Source organism: Seriola dumerili, unplaced genomic scaffold (assembly GCF_002260705.1).
Source record: "Seriola dumerili isolate Sdu_G_001 unplaced genomic scaffold, Sdu_1.0 BDQW01000432.1, whole genome shotgun sequence".
Taxonomy (NCBI): Eukaryota; Metazoa; Chordata; class Actinopteri; order Carangiformes; family Carangidae; genus Seriola; species Seriola dumerili.
The window spans coordinates 4,265,691-4,281,797 of record NW_019174687.1 but is presented as its reverse complement, the minus strand read 5'-3'; the positions used below and the strand labels follow the sequence as shown (position 1 = coordinate 4,281,797).

Here is a 16,107-nt window from a genome sequence, read left to right as displayed (position 1 = left end):
AAAATGCACAAGAACATGATATCAGCTGTGAACAGCAGACCTGCACTGAGGACGGAGTGAAAGTCATCAACCAGCAGTCAGTGAACAGCTTGAGAAAGATCAAGGAGGACATTCACATCTGATGCCACCTGTTATCACATGACCAAACTTCCACACTTACACTCAGATCAGGCTCTGTGATATTCTCGTCTTTTGAGATGTCCCCGTGTCAGACTGGGTGACCATAGCATCATGAATCTTCGCAGAGCTTTGGCCAAGTGACATGGGGGAGTACACACTGGACCTGGACCAGTTTCCATCCATCTGTTTCTATGACCATTTTTAATTTAATTTGGAAATGGCAGAAATTCAAAAATGAGTCAAATATCATAAAAGGTTTGGCTAAGGTCGGAAAGTTTGATAAAAAGTGACGCAGTTGAATGGAGACAGATTTAATTATGACATAAAAAAATATTTCTTAATTTACACCCTTCACACAAACACTTAATATCCTTTATCTATGACACGCTGGCTGGTGTAAGACACACCCCTCTTGCCAAAAATGCTTGGGAGCAAGATTTAAACCTTCCACAGTCAGACGACATGTGGGATTCAATTTTGAAGCTTGTTAATTCAACATCGCTCTGACATCGCCCGGCATTGTTTGTTACAGTTTAAAGTGGTGCATAGGGCCCATTTACCAAAGCCAAACTTTCTCGTATATACCCAGATGTGAATCCCTGTTGTGACAAATGTAAAAGAGGTGAAGCCTCCCTCATTCACATGTTGTGGACTTGTCCTGGTCTGGGAAAATACTGGGAGGATGTTTTCCATGGGCCATCCCTCATCCTCAATTTTGACTTTGACCCAACTCCCTGGTCGCCCTTTTTTGGCGTTATGGGAGAAAATTAAGCACGCTGGACTCCAAACAAACGCCGCATGCTGTCTTTTGCCTCTCTTTTATCTCGGCGTGCAGTATAACTTAGATTGAGGGACCCTGCCCTGCCCACCCATGCTCAATGGCTGAGCGACATCATGTCCCGTTTAAGTCTTGTAAAGATCCGCTACTCAGTCTATAACTCAAACAAAAAGTTCCTGTAGATATGGGGACCCTTTCTAAAATACTTTCAAAATCTTTGGTCAAATTAAGGATGGATTTCCCCTTTATTTTATATATTTATTTTCTGTCAGTTGATTTTTGTCAGTATTGCGGACTATATGGACTATAGTAGGTTATCTATTTATAAATCCCTCCTTTGTTATTGATTTATTTCCTCCATCTCAGTGTAGTTTTACATCTCCTCTCTCTGGCTTCTCTCTGGAGCGCTAGTAACAACAGGTTGGTGAGCCAATCAGAAGAGAGGAGGCTCTGAGCCTCTCCTCTGATTGGTTGACTGTTTTCTGAGTGATCCAATAAAAAGAGATTTCAGGTAAACACTCAGAGAAACCAAATCCTACAAGGTTGGATGGTAGGTCCAGGTGGGCGGGGCTTGGGGTATCGCTGAGAGCAGTGACTGCTTTGTTGTGACATCACAAAGTTGACTGCTGGTTTTAAGGCTCAGGTTCTGAATACAGGCTGTGTGCATTTCTCTGTGGACTGAGGCTTTGATACTTTCACAGTATTAATATAGAACCTAGACCTGATCTATAATCAAACAACACATGCATATCTACTTTTAGACTATATGGACCTTTAAGATACAGAGGAATAAAAAATGCCAAATGCCAAATAAAGATGCTTTTAACTTGTCGTCTATTTCCTGCTGAAAAGATTTCCCTCCTGTCATCTTCACCACCTTTCTGACTTCACTCTTTCAACCTGACTGAGTGCTGCTCTGCGGCTTTCAGCAGCTGCTCCCTCTGTAAACATCTCTCTGACTTTGCTAATTCCAGACTGCAGGGGAACGGTGACACAGGAAATCAGTGGAAATGGGGCCCAAACAAACAAACGAGCGAACCAGCCAGCGTGCAGAGAACCTTTCCCTGTCACACCCGAGCAGTGACGGAGCTGGATGCTGGCTGGGTGGAGCTGGCGGGGGCTCTCTCTCTGTCACTCTCTCTCTATCGCTCTCTCTCTCTCTCTCTCTATGTCTCTCTCTCGCTCTCTCTCTGTGTGTCTGCCCATGCGTTATCTTCAGAGCTGGACCCCAACGGTGCCAGCATGAAAACAAACCTGTCACCGTCTGAGCGTTTAGTCACGACGCTACCTGAGCAGACAGTGGGAGGAGAGGCACAGACAGGATTGTGTGGCAGCAGTAGGCCACTGTTTCACTTTCATGTGTTGACTGTATGTTTCAAACATGGGTGGAAGCAGCCGGAGAAGAACCTCCACCCTGCTGTAGTTTTGGTGCCATGTGCTGCCCTTAGTTAGGGATTCACAATCTGTCCTTTGATTAGGACGTTTTTATGTTTCTTTTTAAATCCTCTGGGTGATATAAATCATTAAAAAAGGAAAAGATTTAAGATAAATGTCCTCTGAAAACATCATCAATAAATGTCCAGAAAACGTTGCTTCATTTACAGATTTACCAACAGAGAGCAGCATCAGTAATAGGTAGTAGTGCCCCTCACATGACGATGTTAGGAAGTGATGGGGAAATGACCTGGGCAAGGTACTAAATAATGACACTTCCTCTCTGTGTGTTAGCCACAGTCTGATGCAGCTTAAGACTGTTTTAACTAGACCACTCTTGGCCTCAATCTAAACGCCACCCTGCAGGCCATATACTGTATGTGTTGGTCTAGCCCTGATACACACATACATATCAAAGAACTTCACCAGTCCTGTGTGTGCTTTATTTGAATTTGTGCCAGAAGCCTGCTCTATTAAAATCAAGGCCTCAAATGGTTATAGCATTTACCTCCTCCCTTCCTCCACCACTGGATGGCAAAAATGAATGAAACTCCAAAAAAATTGGCTCTGCTGAGATACGTTCTTTGAAAAAGGAAAGAAAGTAGAGAAACCGCAGAAGGTGTTGTTTTTAAAAATATCCAAAGATTTGAGCAGCGGCAAAACATGAAGTTTTGTAAAAATTGAAGCACAGACAATAAACACAGACTAACGTTACATGCACAAGGATATGACCCTCCACCTAAACACACTCTGCCAACCAACATCCCCAGTTCACACTATTAAACTTCAAAGACTGAGCAGTAAGCCCACCCACCTATTACTACACACACACACACACACACACACACACACACACACACACACACACACACACAATTCTCACTGTGGTTCTCTCAGCCAAACACACAGTTTTATTAGAAACCTCTCAACAGCCAACTAACTTCACCTACAGCTAAGAATAAACTCAAGGACAGTTGCTTTATTTGAAGAGCAAATCAGACGGGCTTTGAAGTTCAGCTGTAGTTTTTTGGCCTTGCTGTTCCCAGACTGGGGATCGGGGACCTAGACAGGGTCTTCTTTAATTAATTGGATTGTTTATTGTTCAAATCTTAAGAAGCCAAAAGCAGAATAAATAAATAGGAGAAATATTGTTCTAATAGGAGATTTTCTCTCTGACACAAAGACTTTATCAGTTGGTGGTTTCTCAGTTGAGGGGTAAAACAGTATATTATCAATACACTTATTTAAGGGCGACCTGATGGCTGAATGGTTACGGCACTTACCACATGAGCTCAAACGCCCTGTGCAGCGAGTCCCCGGTTTGACTCCCAGCCGACCAGACTGTTTACTACGTGTCATTCTCCTACTCTCTCCCTGTGTTTCCTGTCTGTCTCTACTGTCTCTATCAAATAAAGGCATGAAACGGCCAAAAATGACTTAATATACTTATTTATCATTTACCAGTGCCTGGACTTTGCTAAAGATGTCTGGATGTGGCTAAGGACTTCTGTAGTGTGTGTACACTTGGCTTTGTTTCACTGGAATCGGCTAATGGTTCCTGGCTGTTGTTATAAAAGTTTGTGTTTTGCTAATGTAGGTGTTTGGATCTGTGGACTTTGCTAAGAGTGTCTTGATTTTTCTGAAGTCTGACCATGATTGATAATGAGTCAGGAGTTTGTTGGTCTGTGTTTTCACCTCTTTGCTAAAAGAGTCTTTAGTTTGCTGTAGATGTCTGTATTCAGATTAGTCTGAAGGTGTCAGGATTAGCTCCAGGATTAGAGACATTGAGGCTACGTCCACACTAATACATTTTCATTTTAAAACAGCGTTTTCAAACAAAAACGATCTCCGTCCAGACGAGCGTTTTAGCTCCATATCAGAAACGATTTCTGTTATCGCACCTGAAAACACGCATGAGCAATCACGTACCCTGGGCACCCGCGAGACAGGAAGCAGATCGTCTACTCTGCAGTTGATTAGTTGCAAAAAATACCACGAACGAGGAACAGCAAAGAAAACTGCAGTGTTAAAATGCAGAATTTAACTGAACAACAGCTGCTAGCAAAGACAACGAGGTCAGTAACACTAGTAATTTATTATCTATGTTGTATTCACCACTGGTAGTTGAGGCTGATGAGACCCAATCAGGAAGTGACCGTGGGTGTCTACGTCATTGTTTCCAAAGGTCTCAATTTTCACCTGTCCAGACTACAACACAACGCCGGAGATTTTAAACTAAAACTAGGCCAGTACTATTTCCAAAAGTGTGGACGGGAGGTGAAAACGAAGCAAGAGAGATGCGTTTTAAAACAAAAACACGGTAGTGTGGACGTAGCCTCAGACTGTTATATCACACACCTCAGGCCAGACCTCTTACCTGTCTTGTGGTGGTGGTGGTGGTGGTGATGGTGGTGACGGAGGTGGTGGTGGGCGGAGATGTGGACGTGTTGTGCCAGGACATCAGCCAACCTGCCGCCGGCCGCCCCGCTGCCCCCGCTCCGCGTGGAGGAAGAGGAGGACGAGGCCGTGGAGGAGGTGGTGGTCGTGGTGGAGGAGGTGCCGTGGATGGCGCGGCTGATCCAGTGCTCCATGCTGATGCTCCCCTCTCGGCTGGACGAGGTGCCACCACCGCCTCCTCCTCCGTCTTCTTCTTCGCCATCGCCTCCTCCTCCTTCATCGGCGTCACCCTGACCCTCACCCTCCGAGCCGGAAGAGGTGTCTGGAAAAAAAAAAAGACGATGGATATGAAAGAAGAGAAGAGATAAAAACTGCAGACTTTCTGTACAAGGCTGAAAGATTTAATCAAACCATAGAATCAGACCTTTGATTGATCCCGTCCTGATACTGTTGTACACAATATGTTATATTTAGAGACAAACAGGAAGACAGAGTCTGTGTATGTCCCAGTCTGTTGTCTGTAGCCTGGAAAGGTTTCAGCTCCCATCTGTTTAGAGTCGCCGCAGGGGAGGACTGGAGTAAAGTTTGGTGTGTGTGTGTGTGTGTGTGTGTGTGTGTGTGTGTGTGTGTGTGTCTGTGAGTATATGGGTGTGGATTTGTGAGTGCATATTTTGCATGCGATTTCCATAATGCCCACGGCATTATGAGAATGATAGTGGTGATATGAATAACAACAGAAGCTGACCCAGTTCTCACACCCACACACACACACACACAAACAACCAGGTACTGTAAGTGTGTGTTCACATTGTTGTTACTTCTTTGGGACCTTGTCAGGACCAGTGGTTCTCATGGGGAACAAAGCCCCAAAGTCCTACTGAGGCAAAACGTCCTGGTTGAGGCTGGCATTGGCCACAATGAATGGAAGTCAATGGAGGTCTTAAGAAGGATTGCTGCGAATACTGTGTGTTTGTGTGTGTGTGTATCCCTCACAGGGAAATGGAAGACACCCAGGAAAGACCAATCATCCGAACAAAGACAACAAAAAGAAGCAGGTCCTCAAACTTAAACCACCATGTAGGTCACGTGTCCCAGTCCTCAGATACTTGTGGGTTGGGTTAAAAAAAAAAAGTGCTACTACAAAAACTCACGGTAAGTAACTTCTGCCTCTAGGGGTCTCTCAATCAAAACAATAACAAAAGACGACGTTGGGTGACGTTGTGAAGTAGCGTGGGATCATGGGAGTTGCTGTGTTCACCACCATTACCATCAGCTTATCCTGGTTTGGATTCCTTCGGTGTCGGTGGTTCAGGAGGTTTTTACCAGCAGCTGAATTATCCTCAGAGGTGTTCTCCTCTCCATAACAAAGAAATTAGTGTTTCACCAACGTTGTACAGCGGACACGAGACGCCAGGGAAGGACTGGGAGCTGTGATTACTGCTAACCTTTGTTTAGATTTTTCTTTGAACCAGGCGTTCAGCAGGTTTTTACCAGCAGCTGAATTATCCTCAGAGGTGTTCTCCTCTCCATAACAAACAGACCAGGGGATTAAAACCAGTAGAAACACTGAATAAAGCAGTTTCCCATTAAAAATAAGTGATTCACCAACGCTCTTTGGCGGACAGGACGTCTCCAGCAGCTGGGAGCTGAGCTGTCCAACATTTCCTCAGCTTGTTTCTCTGGTAATTTCAGATCCAGACGCCTGATGACTAAAATCCTTCATCTGGTTCAAATATAGAGTTGAAAACCACCAAGGTGTAAAAGAGTAAATCTTAAAAATGTGACATGTGAAAAGTCCATTTTGACACTTCTGGCAGCTGGACAGTTTGGGACAGAAACAAGCCGTGACCATATTAAAATCATGTATTTCTCTAGGTTTGAAAATCACTGGAAACATTTGGGATAATGTAAGTACATAAATTTTTTGACATTGTAATGTGGAAACGTTACATATCATAATTTGGTTAAAGTTAGAGGACCTCATTGTACCAATAATAAACATGCAGTTAAGGTTATACACATAAACACTTCAATCCCTGCCTACCAATGCAAAACTCTGCACTTTTTTTTCAAACCAAATGCCAGGTGATGTAAAGTTCAACAACTTTTGCTAAAGTTAATTCTTATAACGAAGATTGTTTCCTTGTTTGGTCACTGTTACGTTAAAAGGTGACATTTCCACTTCGTCACGGATTACAGCTGACATTTGCGCTTTAAAATGCCACGGGACTAGCCGTGGTCTCGACATGTTAACTCCCATGGTGCTTTGCTGACATGCTTGATTGGCAAATCTGTGTCTCGTTATCAGCGGGGACCCCCACAGGGACTTCCAGGGACAAAACACAAACATGTTGACGAAAAAAATACGACGCTGCCAGGCAACACGGGAATCACACACACAAACACACAGAGAGGAAAAGTGAGAGTGAGCCGCTGACGCACAGCAGACCTTCAAAAAGCTGAAATTTATTTACTGATGTGTTGAGAAATTGAGAAAAGCCAATGTGAGCACATCAGAGTCGGCTTGTCATCTCTGCACGATACGGCACGCTGCTCGGCAACACGCGACTCTGCTGTCCTCGAATGAACCTCACTGCCTGGCAGAAAGCCGTGTGTGTGTGTGTGTGTGTGTGTGTGTGTGTGTGTGTGTGTGTGTGTGTGTGTGTATATGTGTATGACTACTTTTACCCCACCCTCGGGACATGTGCTTTCTAAATTTGCATGAAGGATTGTGTGTATTTCTGTGACTCCTCGTAGCTTGTTTACCTTGCCTTGTGTGAAATTAAAAAGACTCATAGGTCATGTGAATGTTCTGCACGTGAGTGCGTGGACAGACACTGACACTGTGTGTGTTCACTGTGCACAGAGAAGCTGAATATGCAGGCGTGTGTTCGTATGAGGAAAATGTGTTTGTCAATGTTTCTGAACAATTTATGTTTGTGACTGTTAATTGTTGCAAACATGTGTGTCTAAAAATGTGTGTGTGTTACATTTGTCAGCTACATTTACGTATATAGGTTGTAATCTAAGCAATGCCAAGTACTGGGTGTACAAGGGGTTGACAAAATAACAGAGACACAAAAGACTGTCCAACAAGCCTTTAGCTTTCAATTTGTTAAAATATAAAGGAGATATTCTTCATTTTTCTTATTTCAAACAAATCCCATGAAAACCAATCTAAACCAACAATGAATGTCTCCTACCAGGACGTTGTGTGTGTGTATCTGCACCCTGACACATCAGTTGTGCTGAGTGACATGTTCCCTCATCACCATGAACAAACACTGTGGTTTATTTAGATTCATTCCCACACACACACACACACACACACACACACACACACACACACACACACACACACACACACACACACACACACACACACACACACACACATCGTCCTGCCGCCCCAAATCCTCACTACAGCATGAAATATGGATTAATCCGCTGCTAAAAATAGAAACTGCTACAAACTACAGTGTCCAGGTGCCGTAGGAAATTACTGAACCTTTTTCTTTTTTAATGAAACTATGTTTTAAAGAATTTTTTTTAAAGATTTATGTGTTCAGCAGTGAAACATAAATCGGAGCCGGCTGGAAAGTCATAAAGTTCTGAAAGAAGAGACTCACATGTTGTTGGTTAAGGTGTGTTTATGGGATCTGATGACAATAAGATATATATAGAAGAACACTTACAATCCATCATTTTTATTAGCAACTATAATGAATAATAATTCCCATTAAAAACAGAATAAAATGTTACCTATCTCTGTCTTACCTATCTGTCTAGTTTTGGTGAAGAAGAAGTTTGAGTAACTGTGAATATGAAGGTGTGATCATCTCGCTGTGTATGTACAGTCTGCTTTAACTGATCTAATAAAACGCTCCCCACATTTATCCTTTAGCTGCTGTATGGTTCATCTTTGTGTTGTTAGTCTAACTCACGCCTCGTTCCCTGAGGCTCTGTGAAGCTCGGCCCTGCACAGAGATAATGGCCTCATTATCACCCTCATTAAATGACAGCAGTTCCATGAAGACATGGATGACTGGCACGCATGTTACAGGGATGGAATCAACTGTGTGTCCAGTGACATCCATATTGTGCATTTACGTATAAGCAGTATTCATCAGAAAGGTGAGGAGGCATGTGGCAGGTGAGGCTCGGTGGTAGCAGGGATCGAATCCGTGACCTCAACACTCCTAGTTTCAAAAATGCAAATACATCAATGTGGAGTGAAGAAACAAGGTGGGTTTTCTTTTTTGGGTGGGGGTGGGGGGGGTTGTTGACATGTGCATACATGCTAACTGACAGCAGTGATGCTAGGCCAGGAGAAAATAAAAGCCCAAGGCCAAACAGAGTCCAGAACTTAACAAAATGAATCCATATTTATTACGGCTCAGAAGTTTCTCTGCAGGGTTTCTGTCCTTCAACCAAACCTTCCAACTAAAACCTGCATCTACAACTCCTATAAATATATAGGAGTAATAGTTGTGCAAGTATATCATAATGCATCCTCTCACAACACATCGTTATTATATTATTATTATCAATCATTTGTTTACTGAATATATTAACCTCTGGAGTTACTTTCTGCAGCTTCTGCCCTGTTTAAAGCCTTTCTGTCTTTCATGGTGAAGACACAGACAGGATTACAAAATCATATTAGCATATTGTTTGTCATGGGATTTATTAATATTATAATTATCATTGTTGTTGTTTTTTATTATTCTCATTACATTCTCTCTATGATTATATTTATATTACATCATTAATGTCCATTATATCCCCATCACAAAAGACAGAGACATAACAGATACATACAACTACATAACTGAAAAATACACACTCTCACACACCCCCATGCACACGCACGCACGCACGCACGCACGCACGCACGCACGCACACACGCACGCACGCACACACACACACACACACACACACACACACACACACACACACACACACGCGCACATGCATCATAGACACATACCATACACATCATATTCTTTTCATTTCTATAGCTATATAAGTGTTAACTGTTTTTGTTTTCATTTACATGTCTGTCCATTATGTGTGCCCACAAAAAAAGAAGACACAGAGAGGAAGCAGGGAGAGAGAGTGGGGGTCAACATGCCACAAATCTAACCAGGTAATGATAGTGATAGTTAAACACAGCACCAAGATGTTGTAAGAATTTTTAGAAAGTGCTTGTTTGCAGTCGTCCTACGGGGATCCCATGAAACAAGTTTAAATGTGTCTGTCCATTTGAAACTCTGCTATTCCTGATGTTAGTGTTGAGTTTAACACAGCAGGCACCATAAAGATAAATTAATTCAAACTGTTCAGTGTAAAATAGTATCCACAGTAAATAATATGATATAACGTCATCATAGTGTGTGATGAAAAAAAAGTGTATAATGGTTTTAAGAGACTACATAAAATAGTTTTATTCACTTTCTGAGGATTAGAAAAATGTTTCTATACTCACGTCACTCTGAGGCAATGTACGCCATAAAAGATGTTCATTAAGTATTTAGAGATAAAACTGCAGCACACAGAGTCCACTTCTCATTTTATGTCAGTCTTCACAGCCGTATAAGCCCCGTGCCATAAAGTAAAAAAGTCTGCAGTAAAGCCGACATCCCGGCTCATCAGCACACGGAGTCAACGAAGTTTGTTATCGGTGTTAGAATGAATAATGGCTGTGGCTTTGTGTCAATGAACTCTCACATTTCTGACATCCCTGACCAAACTGATGAGACAAATCACAGAAGAAAACATAATCTGCTTATAATACCAAAGCAGTGACTGTAGCATGTGATGACCAGCTATTTGAAGTTGGCCGACAGGGCAGAGCGCTCATCCATCTCCATGTTTTCGCAGAGGGGACTGTCCTTTCAGTCGGTGGAGGCCCGTCCCATTCAATCATCGACTAACGTCACTGACACAAGCAGGACGTCAATACTGCAGCTACATCATCTATTATCAACTCCATATTCACACTAACTCGTCCTTTTTTCTCTTTTATGGTTAAATATCTTTTAAAAATTCAACAGCCATTAAAATTTAAAATGAAAATGCTCCTAAAACAACAATGCAGATGTTTCCAGCTGCCTGTCAGGCTCGCTGAATGACTTTCTTACTGACTGACTGTTTGACTGACTGACATGAATGTCAAACAGGTCAGATGTGACAGACTGACTGTCAATGTAATGTGACAGTTACAAGTCTTTCCCAGAGGATACACTGGATACACTGGATACACATGTCGGAGAAACTTTATAGCTGTCAAAACATATAAGCTTCAAGAGCATGAAACACAGAATAAATATGATAAATAATGAACATTTTGTAATAATGAATCCTAACGACCAACGAACAGATGTTCCCTCTGCTGCCACCAACTGGTTAAAACTTGAGCTTGTCCAACACTTTAATTCCTAACAGGACCCCTCACTGTATGTTCAGACCGAAAGCAGCAATTAGAGCGTCAATGCGCCCAGGAGCCATTTTCATTTTCTAAGTGAGCCGCCGTCTCCTGGCGGCGAGCGGCAGCATTGCCCGTTGGTGGTACGTATGTCTTCAGCAGTGTGGGCGTCCGCGGAACTTGAAGCCTTCACTGCCCAGGAAAATAAATCTGTAACTTTGTAACGTTGCCAATTGAAAAGATTTCATGTGGTTAACTTACGCCCTACTTGTAGTCAGCTGGCACAAAGATAGTGGTTGACATGTCTGTTTGCTTTAAATACAGAAGGACCAAACATTCCAAACGAACTCTGTCTATCTCATCTACATCAGGGCGCCAACGAACTTCAGCAGCATCCATGATGGGGCGGCCGCTTTTGGATACTAGCTACTAGCTTCAGCTAAAACTTACACTTACTTATGAACACGCTTGAATTCAAAAACATTGCATGCTTATTGTTAGCATGTCAGCTAGCCATTCATGAGATTTCAGCTTAAACATAGCCGAGCCTAACACAGTGCAGCTACACTGATAAAACTGAGTCGGTTCTGCACCATACAGAGTGTTATCTTTAGCTAAATGAAATATTAAAAACTTTTTTAAGCACATTTATCCAGCACTCTGTTGTCGAACCATCCAAACATGTTGTTTCTGGTGAGCATTGCAGCCTCATGAGGCCGCTTCCACAGCTCCACTCTTTAGTCTTGTTGAGTATCTAGAATTAGCTCTGAACAATTTTTGGCATTGTACTGAAACATCTGCTGAACACCTGCTGTGGCAGAGGTTCAGTCACAGTGTTGTTATATGATGCAAAAATGTGATGAAGTATTTATCAGCTAATTTTAACTTAATTTAACTTAATTTGGGGTGTGTGGTACAAAATAGTAAAAACAGAGTGTGTGAGTGTGTAGTTTGGTCTTTACCTGGTGGTGTGTAGGCATCCATGGAGGTCTGGACCACCAGCGAACGCCGCTTCGAAGGCATAGGCACGGCCATCTTCCTCTCTTTGTGCTTGGCCAGGGCCGCCTGCACGGCCTCTGTGTGCACATCTGGAGACAAACATAAGTTGGGTTTTAGAATTTCAGGGTAAGATTCATCTTTCAGAGCCCTTTGAGTCACAGTGGCACCAAAAATGATCCAACAACCAAAACCATTTTCTAGTGATAGAGGCTGAAAACTACAGTATCATGACCAACTACATCCTGTATTTTTTTATTTTTTAATTTGCCTAAATATTCATTTTTAAAGTGCTGTAGTAACCTGAATGGAAACTAGAGGGAGGGTAGGTTTACCTGAGGAAATGGTCAATATCAATATAAAGTCTCCCTGATATTTAGCACATCCTTTAATGATGGTCTGATAAAATACAATGGACAGAAATGAAAACCATCTGGCTCTAAAGCACAGGACAAGTGATTAGTTCATTAAAGAAACTCCTTCAACCATCAGTGGTGGAAAGTAACAAAGTACATTTACTCAAGTACAATACTATATATTGCTACTTTATTTCAGAGGAAATTATTGTACATTTTACCCCTGTGGTTATCCAATATTTCACAAAATAGATTTGAAATTGGTTCCAATAATCCATATAGATTCAGTAGCAGAACTTTTTTTCATCTTTTCAACTCCCACAATCATCTCAGGACCTCTCAGATTCACTTGTGAGCCTTCGAAGAACCACTGGACTAAACTACCAGAACTGTAAAGTTAAAACCTGCAGCAGCTACAGGATAAAATGTTGCTTACACATTCATATATTAGTTTCAACAAACTAATATAATAATCTTTCTAGTCACAGGGGGCGTTTTTCCTTTATGACACATTTAGCTGATAATACTTCTATATATCTACTTCTGACTGCAGGACTTTGGACTATTTGTACTGGAATATTTTGACACTGTGTAATTCTTCCATTAAATATAGCTGAATAAATAACTAAGAAAAGAAACTGACTTTTCCGGCACTAACAATGGTGGTGGCCTCCAGTCCAAACACTGTGCAGGGGTATTAAGTAATAAAGAACTGAGACCCAGTCCGACAAGCCAAAGCACTGGCTCGGAGGGACGGAGTAGGAAAACAGCAGCAGGACTACCAGCTGGCCTCTGTGTTTGTGCTGCAGTGTTCTTGTTACAATGAGCACCGTGTTCCCATTTCTTCACATTCAGTTTACGTACACAAACATTCCCAGCTCGACAGCAGCTCCCAGGAGGCCCTGTGGTTTCCGAGCAGATTAAGTCCAGGGGAGTGTCGGTGAGGACCCTTTTTTGTAAATGAGTGTTTTGCAGGAGCGAGATAAAGCGCCGCGATACAGCCACAGCTCGGTTTGTTTGAAGGGCGTCCATTGGAAGGCAAACACGCAGCGCCTGACGACGTGGAGGCGGCCGGCTGTCGGCCCGGTAATGACACGAGTAAGACATTTGTCAGAATGAAATGGGCTCACAGATGTACGTTTGTTTGGCTTGTGCGTGCTTATGTAGGAGAAACGGAGATAATCTAAATCTCAAGTGCACGTTTATTGTCGTGTGGCTGAGTGAGTGTTTGTGTGTGTGGTGTTTAAAGGTGCTTGCATAGCTTTTCTTTTTTTCAATTTTAATGGTTTAAAAGGTTTTTGTGGGATTTATTTTCTGTGAAACTCAAACAAACCCAAACCCTCCAGCAGCATGTGGGACTGCAGTAACGCAGTGAGCCAGGTTTTCTCAGCCGGGCCACGGACTCAAACCTTCAAATAGCAGCTTGTTTCTGTTCTTATTGGACTACTGCATATCTTTACTGTTAACCCCAAATGTCTCCACAACAAAATCTTACAGATTAATTTTGAATGAGATGCAACTGAAAAGAAGTGGAAATCCTTAGTTAATCCTTTATTAATCTTTAGTTGACAACAGATGGAACAAAACCAAACAATGGATGTTGCGAGAGCCGCGACAGATTTAACAAAAGCTTTTTCCACTGATCTTTGCCAAACGCTGGGTTTGCTGCAGCTCACTGCACACAAGGACTGAGAATATCAACCAGGGCACCACCATGTGCCACAATATCCCAAAAAACAGTGGGGGTTCAGGGTAGAGGTCTTCACAGACCTGCAGTAAAAAAAAAAAAAAACATCAGGTAATATTATATTTAAAACTATAATTACAGCCTCATGGTTTTATCCCTCCGCCAACCAGCCAAGTTGCAGTATGGTCACGATCTCTCCTTCCTGAGTTACTGTGTTGAATAATAGGCAGAAGTGTTTTTGCAGAACATTATGATGTAACAGTGAAGTTGACCTTTGACCTTTTGGATATAAAACATCCTCACTTCATTTTATCCTTATAGCCATTTGAGTTTAATTGTGTCATAATTAGTGAATGAATTTGTGAGTTATGGCCGAAAATGTGTTTTGTGAGGTCACAGTGACCTTTGACCTTCGATGAACAAATTCTAATCAGTTCATCTTTGAGTCCAAGTGAATGTTGATTGTTTGAAGAATTCCCCTCAAGGCATTACTGAGTTATCACGTTCACGAGAATGGGGTGGACGTCTGTCGCCGGCGCGGAGGCATAAAAAAAACAGACTGAAAGTCCAGAAGAGACCAAAAGATCCTGATGGTGGTGGATCTGAACCTCCTTGTTGGCAAGGAACGCCTCCCCTGCACTGCATAGATCACAGCCTCCCTTTTTCTTGTGATGATTATGATGAACCATATGTTTAGAGATGATAGCAAAGCCACATGGATCCACTCAGGTATTTGACATATTGACACTACACAGACTCAAAACCCACAGCAAAAGAATGGGACCCTCCAGAGGCCAAGTTCTATTTAGTTTCAGTTCCTAGGACCCGAGCGAATCATTAAGACAAGATCTGGCCCTTTAAGCTAATTAATACACATAAAGTATTTCTATTTCCGTGCTTATCTACATATAAGACATGGGTGATATGAATATGACCGCCGTGTGTTAAAGTATTAGAGAGTTATAGTGGTAATAAAAGCTGATTTCCTTATTGATATGTAAATTTATGCAGCAGACTTCCAAATTCTAATCACACCATCACCTTTACTGGAAGAATTTATGGAGTCAAATTAAAAAACTCTATCATGTGCTGCTTAAGATGTCAGACAAAACCCACTATGCTAATGAGATGATTAATGAAGATAATTAACACCGTGATTAGCAAATATTTCGATGCCAGTAGGTGAGGTCACCTCTGCTCTATGTTGATGCAGTTCAAAATCTATTTCATCTGGTCTGTGTGAGATGGAAGTTTAAGACGCAGATGCACCCACAAAAAGACAAAATGTCCCACAGAGGTGTTGTGACGGCGGGAGATGAAAAGTGAAGCGGTGTCAACACTGCGTCTTACCTGATCTGTAGCGTTCGTCTCTGGAGCCAGAGGACCGCCGGCGGTGGTAGCGGGAGGACGAGGACGGGGTGACGGGTGTTCTCCTCTCCTGGCCCATGGACGGATCCATTCCTGAAACAGAAAGGGTTCAGATTGTAGCCTGAATTCATTTCCAGTCTAAAAGCTAGAACCCTACAAGCTTCGTCCTTTTGTATTTTCTAACATTTCCTTGTGTATTTTGTAATTTTTTTTAATATATACATACTTGTATGTCAATCATAAAAAAGATGCTCCTCATGACTCCAGAACTTGGAAATCATCACGATTTTAAGTTTTCATCAGTATCAAAGTAACGCACTGATAGTTGGCCATACAGCCATGGGTGCACTACAAAGAGGAACTGCTATTAGCTAATTCAGCATATTCCTCATGGTGCCTAATTGTAAACAAAAATGACTCAGCAAAAAATCTGGAACATGTACCAAACAGAGTCACCACAAACCAGCCAAGACACATGCAAACACACCCTGTGTAGGAAATCACACTTCCTTCAAGAAAGTTCTCTTCCTTCAGGGAAATTCT

The 16,107-nt window shown here is 42.2% G+C and overlaps 1 protein-coding gene across 1 annotated transcript in view; it reads right to left on the bottom strand.

Moving 5' to 3' along the window:
- The window catches only part of dip2c (disco interacting protein 2 homolog C), a 209,864-nt gene that overhangs the window by 73,464 nt on the left and 120,293 nt on the right, over positions 1 to 16,107 (bottom strand). Inside the window, exons 3-6 of the mRNA XM_022761752.1 lie at positions 15,547 to 15,657; positions 12,120 to 12,245; positions 5,025 to 5,051; positions 4,749 to 4,970 (exon numbers count right to left, since the gene is read on the bottom strand). Coding sequence (XP_022617473.1) covers positions 4,749 to 4,970; positions 5,025 to 5,051; positions 12,120 to 12,245; positions 15,547 to 15,657 — 486 coding nt within the window. The remainder of the gene's footprint in view (positions 1 to 4,748; positions 4,971 to 5,024; positions 5,052 to 12,119; positions 12,246 to 15,546; positions 15,658 to 16,107) is intronic.